General features: G+C 54.0%; 1 protein-coding gene across 1 annotated transcript; it reads left to right on the top strand.

Moving 5' to 3' along the window:
- Positions 1-2301: 2301 nt before the first annotated feature.
- Positions 2302-9140, top strand: C8H1orf52 (chromosome 8 C1orf52 homolog). Its single transcript, XM_083157892.1, has 3 exons — positions 2302-2610; positions 5111-5321; positions 8737-9140. The coding sequence occupies exons 1-3, from the start codon at positions 2347-2349 to the stop codon at positions 8778-8780; spliced, it is 519 nt and encodes a 172-aa protein (XP_083014018.1). The 5' UTR covers positions 2302-2346; the 3' UTR covers positions 8781-9140.
- Positions 9141-10576: the final 1436 nt, after the last annotated feature.

Here is a 10576-nt window from a genome sequence, read left to right as displayed (position 1 = left end):
GATCCGGGTGACAGTGTGTGTAAGAGGCGGGTGACAGTGGGTGTAGGGGTGGGCACAGATCCCGGTGACAGTGTGTGTAAGAGGCGGGTGACAGTGGGTGTAGGGGTGGGCACAGATCCGAGTGACAGTGTGTGTAAGAGGCGGGTGACGGTGGGTGTAGGGGCGGGCACAGATCCTGGTGACAGTGTGTGTAAGAGGCGGGTGACAGTGGGTGTAGGGGTGGGCACAGATCCGAGTGACAGTGTGTGTAAGAGGCGGGTGACGGTGGGTGTAGGGGCGGGCACAGATCCTGGTGACAGTGTGTGTAAGAGGCGGGTGACAGTGGGTGTGGGGTGGGTGTAGAGGCGGGCACAGATCCCGGTGACAGTGTGTGTAGGAGGCGGCTGTGGGGCGGGTGACAGCGGCTGTGGGGTGGGTATAGGAGGCAGGTGTAGGGGCAGACACAGATCCGGGTGACAGCTTGTGTAGGAGGCGGGTGACAGTGGGTGTAGGGGCGGGCACAGATCCGGGTGACAGCGTGTGTAGGAAGTGGATGACAGTGGGTGTAGGGGCAGGCACAGATCAGGGTGACAGCGTGTGTAAGAGGCAGGTGTGGGGCGGGTGACAGCAGCTGTGGGGCAGGTGTAGGGGCGGCCACAGATCCGGGTGACAGTGGATGTGAGGTGGGTGTAGGGGCGGCCACAGATCCCGGTGACAGTGTGTGAGAGGCGGGTGACAGCGGCTGTGGGGCGGGCACAGATCCCGGTGACAGTGTGTGTAGGAGGCAGGTGACAGTGAGTGTAGGGGCGGGCACAGATCCGGGTGATAGCGTGTGTAAGAGGTGGGTGTGGGGCGGGTGACAGCAGCTGTGGGGCAGGTGTAGGGGCAGCCACAGATCTGGGTGACAGTGGGTGTGAGGGGTGTAGGGGCGGCCACAGTTCCGGGTGACAGTGTGTGTAAGAGGCAGGTGACAGCAGCTGTGGGGCAGGTGTAGGGGTGGCCACAGATCTGGGTGACAGTGGGTGTGAGGCGGGTGTAGGGGTGGGCACAGATTTAGGTGACAGTGTGTGTAAGAGGCGGGTGTGGGGCGGGTGACAGCGGCTGTGGGGTGGGCACAGATCCGGGTGACTGTGTGTAAGAGGTGGGTGACAGTGGGTTTGGGGTGGGTGTAGGGGCGGGCACAGATCCCGGTGACAATGTGTGTAGGAGGCGGGTGACAGTGGGTGTAGGGGTGGGCACAGATCCGGGTGACAGCGTGTGTAGGAGGCGGGTGACAGTGGGTGTAGGGGTGGGCACAGATCCGGGTGACAATGGGTGTAAGAGGCGGGTGACAGTGAGTGTGGGGTGGGCACAGATCCGGGTGATAGTGTGTGTAAGAGGTGGGTGTGGGGCGGGTGACAGCAGCTGTGGGGCAGGTGTAGGGGCAGCCACAGATCTGGGTGACAGTGGGTGTGAGGGGTGTAGGGGAGGCCACAGTTCCGGGTGACAGTGTGTGTAAGAGGCGGGTGTCAGCAGCTGTGGGGCAGGTGTAGGGGTGGCCACAGATCTGGGTGACAGTGGGTGTGAGGCGGGTGTAGGGGTGGGCACAGATTTAGGTGACAGTGTGTGTAAGAGGCGGGTGTGGGGCGGGTGACAGCGGCTGTGGGGTGGGCACAGATCCGGGTGACTGTGTGTAAGAGGTGGGTGACAGTGGGTTTGGGGTGGGTGTAGGGGCGGGTACAGATCCCGGTGACAATGTGTGTAGGAGGCGGGTGACAGTGGGTGTAGGGGTGGGCACAGATCCGGGTGACAGCGTGTGTAGGAGGCGGGTGACAGTGAGTGTGGGGTGGGTGTAGGGGCTGTCACAGATCCGGGTGACAGCGTGTGTAGGAGGCGGGTGACAGTGGGTGTAGGGGCTGTCACAGATCCGGGTGACAGTGTGTGTAAGAGGCGGGTGACAGTGGGTGTAGGGGCTGTCACAGATCCGGGTGACAGTGGGGCAGATGTATTAAGCCTGGAGAAGAGATAAACTGGAGATAAACTGGAGATAAAGTGGAAGGAGATAACGCACCAGCCAATCAGCTGTGTTTGAAATATGACAGTTGGGATCTGATTGGCTGGTGCGTTATCTCCTTCCACTTTATCTCCAGTTTATCTCATCACCAGGCTTAATACATCTGCCCCAGTGTGTGTAAGAGGCGGGTGACGGTGGGTGTAAGGGTGGGCACATATCCGGGTGACAGCGGGTGTAGGAGGCGGGTGTGGGGCGGGCACAGATCCGGGTGACAGTGTGTGTAGGAGGCGGGTGCGGGGCGGGTGACAGCGGCTGTGGGGCGGGTGTAGGAGGCGGGTGTGGGGCGGGCACAGATCCGGGTGAGGAGGAGGAAGATGGCGGCGGCGGAGGACGAGCGGGACCCGCTGAGTTACTTCGCGGCGTACGGCAGCAGCAGCTCGGGCAGCAGCTCGGAGGAGGAGGCCGGGGGAGAGGACGAGGTGGAGCCGGTGAGGACGTCCATGAAGAGGCCGCTGCCCGCTCCCAGGCTGCCCAGGCCGGACGAGCTCTTCCAGACCGTGACCCGGCCGGCCTTCCTCAGCGCCCCCAGCACCGGCGCCATCAACTGGGACAAGCGGCTGCTGCGGGCCCCGGAGGAGGTAATGCCCGGGGCGGGGGAAGGTGGGGCGGCACTTACCAGGGGGGGGACACTTACCGAGGGGGACACTGGGGCAGGGGGGGACACTTACCGAGGGGGACACTGGGGCAGGGGGGGACACTTACCGAGGGGGGCACTGGGGCAGGGGGGGACACTTACCGAGGGGGACACTGGGGCAGGGGGGGACACTTACCGGGGGGGACGGGACGCTGTGTTCAGGGGGGCGGACGCTGGGTTCAGGGGGGGCGGCACTTACCAGGGGGGACACTTACCGGGGGGGACACTTACCAGGGGGGGACGCTGGGTTCAGGGAGGGACACTTACCAGGGGGGGACGCTGGGTTCAGGGAGGGACACTTACCAGGGGGGGACGCTGGGTTCAGGGAGGGACACTTACCAGGGGGGGACGCTGGGTTCAGGGAGGGACACTTACCAGGGGGGGACGCTGGGTTCAGGGAGGGACACTTACCAGGGGGGGACGCTGGGTTCAGGGAGGGACACTTACCAGGGGGGGACGCTGGGTTCAGGGAGGGACACTTACCAGGGGGGGACGCTGGGTTCAGGGAGGGACATTTACCAGGGGGGGACGCTGGGTTCAGGGAGGGACACTTACCAGGGGGGGACGCTGGGTTCAGGGAGGGACACTTACCAGGGGGGGACGCTGGGTTCAGGGAGGGACACTTACCAGGGGGGGACGCTGGGTTCAGGGAGGGACACTTACCAGGGGGGGACGCTGGGTTCAGGGAGGGACACTTACCAGGGGGGGACGCTGGGTTCAGGGAGGGACACTTACCAGGGGGGGACGCTGGGTTCAGGGAGGGACACTTACCAGGGGGGGACGCTGGGTTCAGGGAGGGACACTTACCAGGGGGGGACGCTGGGTTCAGGGAGGGACACTTACCAGGGGGGGACGCTGGGTTCAGGGAGGGACACTTACCAGGGGGGGACGCTGGGTTCAGGGAGGGACACTTACCAGGGGGGGACGCTGGGTTCAGGGAGGGACACTTACCAGGGGGGGACGCTGGGTTCAGGGAGGGACACTTACCAGGGGGGGACGCTGGGTTCAGGGAGGGACACTTACCAGGGGGGGACGCTGGGTTCAGGGAGGGACACTTACCAGGGGGGGACGCTGGGTTCAGGGAGGGACACTTACCAGGGGGGGACGCTGGGTTCAGGGAGGGACACTTACCAGGGGGGGACGCTGGGTTCAGGGAGGGACACTTACCAGGGGGGGACGCTGGGTTCAGGGAGGGACACTTACCAGGGGGGGACGCTGGGTTCAGGGAGGGACACTTACCAGGGGGGGACGCTGGGTTCAGGGAGGGACACTTACCAGGGGGGGACGCTGGGTTCAGGGAGGGACACTTACCAGGGGGGGACGCTGGGTTCAGGGAGGGACACTTACCAGGGGGGGACGCTGGGTTCAGGGAGGGACACTTACCAGGGGGGGACGCTGGGTTCAGGGAGGGACACTTACCAGGGGGGGACGCTGGGTTCAGGGAGGGACACTTACCAGGGGGGGACGCTGGGTTCAGGGAGGGACACTTACCAGGGGGGGACGCTGGGTTCAGGGAGGGACACTTACCAGGGGGGGACGCTGGGTTCAGGGAGGGACTCTTACCGAGGGGAACGCTGAGGCAGGGGGGACACTTACCGAGGGGGACGCTGGGGCAAGGGGGACACTTATTAGGGGTGACACTGGGGCGCTCACCGAGGGGGACGCTGTAAGGGGTATACTGCGGGATGAGGGGGTGCACAGCACTGGAATGATGGGGGTATACTGTGGGGTGGGGCGAGTGCGCAGCACTGGAATGATGGGGGGTATACTGTGGGGTGGGGCGAGTGCGCAGCACTGGAATGATGGGGGTATACTGTGGGGTGGGGCGATCTGTCAGGGCCAGTGTTCCCCGTGACCAGCGCGCTGGATATGAACCGTAGAGCCGCCCATCCCTATTGCTATGCCTTTACAAGTGATCTGGGGAAATCCCGGGATTGCCACGTGTGTACGCCCCATTACAGCAGGTTTGTATTACAGAGACTTACAGTCTGATAATCCCCCTGCAGAGGTCACAGGAGCTTTATCAGTGGCTGCGTCCCTATAGCAGCGCATGGTGCGGTAATGGGGGGAACATGGAAATGATTGGGGCTGGCAGGTGTCCCCTATATTAGATCACTGCGTTCTATAAGGGCATTGCCAGGCGCGTACAAACCAGCGCACGTTAGGACTACGATGTGTACATACAGCGGCTCATGGAGAACAATCCTAGCACACACACGGGGAGATCTGATCTCACAGGAAGGGTAGTGGATAAGTGGAACGGCCTCCCGTCAGAGGTGGTACAGCCTGATACAGGAGAGTCCGTTATACATGGGATAACAAAGAACCGAGGATCTAATGGGATTGGATAAGATGGGGCAGACTGGATTGGCCGAGTGTTCTGTCTGTCTCTCCTGATGATGCTACGTCCCATCTGACCCCTGTTATTCTGTGTTTTGGGGCAGCCTCCCAGAGAGTTTAAGGTGTGGAAGACGAATGCTGTTCCCCCTCCGGAGTCCTATCAGGTGGAGGAGAAGAAGGGGCCGCCTCCCGAGCTGGACATGGCAATTAAATGGTCCAATATTTACCAAGACAACGGGGATGACGCCCCTCAGCAAGTGACGAAAGCTAAGTTCCTGCCGGAAGATGAAGCAGCTGCAGAGTCCCCGGCCTCAGGTACCCTGCTCCTGCCCGCAGACAGCCTCTCCATGTGGGGCTAGCTGTCAGATATGTCAGGTTGTGTTCATGGCCTGCTCGTTGGTGCTGTTCATATTATACAGATCGCTGTCCCCAGGGGTTGCCCTGTAGCTTCGGGTACCGGACGGCTCCCCGACAGTCGGGATTCCGACAGTCATTACTCCGACGTCAGAATCCCAACTGCTCCCTCGTGGGGGTCCACGACCCCATAGAGGGAGAATAAAATAGGTGGCGAGCGCACGCGCATTACTTCACAGGTATACGTGTCCCATCGCGGGGCTCGCTACGCTCGCCACACTTTATAATATCAACTCCACGCCGACGTGGATAATGGGGGTATGAAAAGGTCGGAGGACGCGTACCGCCGCCCCTCACCACGCTTCGGGTTGGCGTTCATAGTGGGGTGGCGTTAACAATGGGGGGCATTTCACATACTCATGACCCATGAGGGTGGGTATACAATGAAAAATCGGGTCTGGGGTGGGGGGCATTTAACATGGTAATAAGGCATCTGGGGGCCTGTACAATAAAAAATCGGGTTAAATCGCATCTCATGCGATGCGGCGCGATTTTTCATCGTACAATGTCCTGCGATGGAAATCTGGGGCGCCGTGATAATACACAAGTACCGGGATAGGCTACTGGAAAAAAGTGGGTTTTGAGGGAGCGCTTGAAGGTGAAATATACCACACCTGTAGCTTCTGAGGGACCGCCTCTTAGATTATTTTGTTATTTAAATCTCCTTTGAATAGACCCCTCCTTTATCCTAAATCCAAAACTACCAATAAACCAGTTTTCCACAACTTCAGTCCTATGGGGGTGCATCCAGCATGGCAGAGGATGCCAACACCGAAATCCCACATATAAGCATGCAGATGGCTTAGGGGTGGGGGTTAGATTTAGGCAGTGCTGGATGGGAGGTTAGGTGCTAGCAGGGGGGGGGGGGGGGGGAGTAGAGGTGGTGCAAATGATTGGGTTGGGCAACACTGCAGACTTGTCATGTATTCCTCTAATGTAAGGGAAAGGGGATATGGGTATATACCAGTGCAAAGGTGTGTGATGTAAGTGGTAATGTTTAGTATGTTCAGTCCACAGTACAATGAGGTTCCTAATATGAGTATATCACTCGTTTCAATTAAGGATGTGGAGGTGCTCCCTAGAGAGTAAAAAATAGGATATTTGGAAGAAGAAGGGAAAGACTCTCTTTTTGTCGGGGCACTCTTATACAGTGATTAGTACAGTCGTAATAAAAAAGGTTTATGGATAAATGGTTTTCAGTTGACTACACAGGTTCATCAGTTATGAAAAAGCCCTTTAGATTAGTGGTACAATATTGATGTGTACAAAAATGTAACTTTTAATCACAATTTATTTAAAATGTAGGAAACCATTGATCCCCAAAAATTGTCATAGGTATATATAGCTGGGCAGCAGCCACCTCAAGGGGACTAACAGGGTATACAGGTTGACTTCCCGCAATACCTTTAAAAGCCCACTGAACATACTGAGTGGTAGCTGTTATGGCGGAATATGACCAGTAGCAGTCAGGGAGACCTGACTGTGAAAAATCGTCTTTATTGCCATACTCTAGGTATATAAAGTCGGTGAACCGTCACCTAGGAGATTTGTTGGTGTACTACTATTATCTCTCCCCCCCTCCCCTTTTTTTCGGCTTTTCTTTTCCTTTTTTTCTTTTTCCCTTCTATACTGAGGGAGGAGACCAACCTTGCCTTTAAGGCAACATCATTTATAACTATATACCTAATCATATTTTCGCTAAGCTTTACAATTGACTTTTTAGGAAAATATTACGTCATACATTGCCAAAAAATGTTTTTTTTTGGTACTCTTTACCTAGAAGGGCGCCCATCTCGGGCATCGCATGTACAAAAAAATCGCATGCGATGCGACCGACGCGATTACCGCGATTTCCCATAGGGAACAATGTTAAATGTTCCAATTGACCCGATTTTCCATAGGGAACAATGTTAAATGGGCCACAGAGGCCAAATAGCCACCCTGAAGTGTGAAGTGGCCCCCCCAATTGTTAACGCCACCCCACGATCAACGCCAACCCGAAGCGTGGCGAGCGCAGCGGTACACGTCCTACGACCTTTTCATACCCCCACTATCCACGTCGGCGTGGAGTTGAGAATAGAAAGTGTGCCACCGAGCCCGAAGCGTGGCGAGCCCCGCGAGGGGATGCGGACACCTGTGAAGCTGGCGAGGGGACGCGTATACCTGTGCTGGTGTCCGCACTTTCTCGCCACACTTTCTATTCTTAACTCCACGCCGACGTGGATAGTGGGGGTATGAAAAGGTCGTAGGACGCGTACCGCCGCCCCTTGCGGCCTCGCTGCGCTAGCCACGCTTCGGGTTGACGTTGATCGTGGGGTGGCGTTAACAATTGGGGGGGCCATTTCATACTTCAGGGTGCCTATTTGGCTTCTGTGGGCCATTTAACATTGTTCCCTATGGAAAATCGGGTCAATTGGGACATTTAACATTGTTCCCTATGGGAAATCGCGGTAATCGCGTCGGTCGCATCGCATGCGATTTTTTTTGGTCGCATGCGATGCGACCGACGCGATTTTTTTACCTTACGATGCCCAAGATCAAAATCGTGGGCGCCCTTCTAGGTAAAGAGTACCGTTTTTTCTCTCTGACTTAGACAATTCAACAATCTGTAGTTGAGTGAGCAGATGGAACACGCACATGCTATCTGGTACCGCCTCCAGTGAGACTGCTACATGCAGCTAAACAGATACATAACCCGACCTTACAATTGGGAGATTGTAACACTGTTATCTCTATGCAACTATGTACTAATTGGTCTTAAACTGCACTGTAGATACTGTAGCCCATTGGTGTATAAAAAGTGCAACTTACGGAAATAGACACCATAACTACAGCATTTTCCCCTTCTTTGGTCTTTCAATATATCTGATTGTTGTTTTGATCATTTCAAGCGTGTAGAAATACTAGACGCGCATCCCCTGAATATTTGTCAGAGGGAGCCCACCCCACTAATATCCTTTGTGGACTACACATATTTATCCATGTTATGTGTTTGTGTGTCTTTGTCTAGTGCCTATTTTAAATAAATTGTGATTAAAAGTTAAATTTTAAAACACATAATTCACATCAGGGCAAATCCCCTGTACACATCAATATTGTACCACTAATCTAAAGGGCTTTTTCATAATCGATGAACCTGTGTAGTCACCTGAAAACCATTTATCCATAAACCTTTTTTATTACTACTGTTATAAGAGTGCCCCGACAAAAAGAGAGTCTTTCCCTTCTTCTTCCAATTGTCATGTATTCTGTCTGGCATGAGTTATTTCTGGGCATCGTGTGGCCTCCATCCACTAAAATATTCTTGTTCTTCCAGACGATGACCAGGATGAGCCGTCCCCTAAGAAGCCCAAGGTCTGATCACTGGAGAGATGAGCACAATCTGCCCCGATCCCATAGGATCAGCCGCTGGGGACCGTGGACTGGGAGATTACTGTTGTGTGTAGAGGTCTCACTTTTGTGGCAGCTGTACAGATATAATAGAACTTGTGGTGTGGTACAAGATAATAGTCCCGGTGATTATAATCCTCTGCCTAGCAACACCTGTTACTTTATCAGTCGGATAAAATGCAGTTTGGTTCCCGCTCGTCTGCATTGTGTTAGAAACCTTTTATAAAGGAGTGCGTTTCACATGGCGCTACTGTAATATTGCCGCAGAGTCTGTTTTAGGAATTACTTTGTAAATAGGTCGCTGGAAATAAAATGATATTTGATAAGTGGTCTCCTGATGTAGCGTTCTTCTGTGATGAGGTGTATTGTTAAATCTCTGCGTACCTGGGAGGTTGTGTGCCGCACGCTGCCATATGAAATGTGCCTGGATAAACGAATAAGCTACAATGAACTATTGCCAGTCCTTTCTATAGCACACACATATTCCGCACGCTGGGAATATTGGTCACTCCCATCAGTCCCTGACCCAGAGCCGCTCACATTCTATGGGCCTGATTCACACCCAGGCAGACGTCTGAGACGCATTGCACGTGTATCCCAATGGACACTGGTTGCCGACGGTGATAACAATTCCATGCACTTCCGATCCGGTATTCCTGGGATGTGGCTGGTGTCGGAAAAGGGGGTCTTGCGGTAAGATGCAAGAAAAGACTGATTAAGTCTTACCTGGGGCACACTTTGATTTGATGTATTATTATAATACTTTAAAACTTAACTTTTATTTTTATATTCTTAAAAGGAGGGTGACTATTGTCACTTTTTGGGATATTTGAAGTAGTATTTATATCCCAAATAACTGTCTGCACCATTTATTGGGATGCAGATATAAATCAATCACAGATAATTGTCAAAGTAGTATTATTGTCCCACATAACTGCAGGTATGAATCAATCACAGATATCTATCTGCACCTTTCACTCAGGATGCAGATAAACAATTTCATCATGAAACACAGGAAAACAACTATAAAAACAATTTTTCTCCATTTGCGAAGATTTAGTAAACATATGTCAGATGTTCACAGGAAACAGCCCTTTGAGGTTTATCACAATTTATAACCCCTTTGCATTGTTATACATAGTATTCATGTCAGACAATTCCTGCTTGCTTCTCACATCTATTATTTATTCTCTCTCTTGGTATTCGGTGGCTGATTTGTACATAACCAGCTATGTGTAATAAAGGAGTATTGGTAGGAGCTGAGATTATGTGTTTTTGTATCACTGCTTCCCTCCTCTGCTTTCTAGCATCTTAAACCAGTATCAAATGCCAGATGAGAGAGAGGTAATGTAGTGTTTCTATACACTATTTATACATCCGAGCACAGGGTTGGCTTCTGCTTGTCAATGTGTCTGGTGTCGGCATGTGTGTTCATGTCGGTGACTGCGTCAGACATTCTCAGAAGTCATTTGGTGAAGCGGATGTCCGGCAGAGGCTGCGACTATTTGTGGATCACGGTGGATTAGAGCAGCGTCACCATAACGCTGGGTACGTAATAGTCGTCTTACAACTTCCGGGCGAACAATACTGAGTGACGTCCTCCTGTCCCCGCTCTGTACATTGCGCTGAATAACCCCCTACACTGCTGTCCATTTACTTTTTTTTCTCTCATTAACCTACCAGTATATTTCTGGAGTGGGAGAAAACCCAGGCATGTGCGGGGAGAACATACAAACGACACAGTGACAGCCGTGGCCCAGGCATGT

This window comes from Crinia signifera, chromosome 8, assembly GCF_055691185.1.
Source record: "Crinia signifera chromosome 8, ASM5569118v1, whole genome shotgun sequence".
NCBI classification, from domain to species: domain Eukaryota; kingdom Metazoa; phylum Chordata; class Amphibia; order Anura; family Myobatrachidae; genus Crinia; species Crinia signifera.
This window is presented reverse-complemented; position numbering and strand designations above follow the sequence as displayed.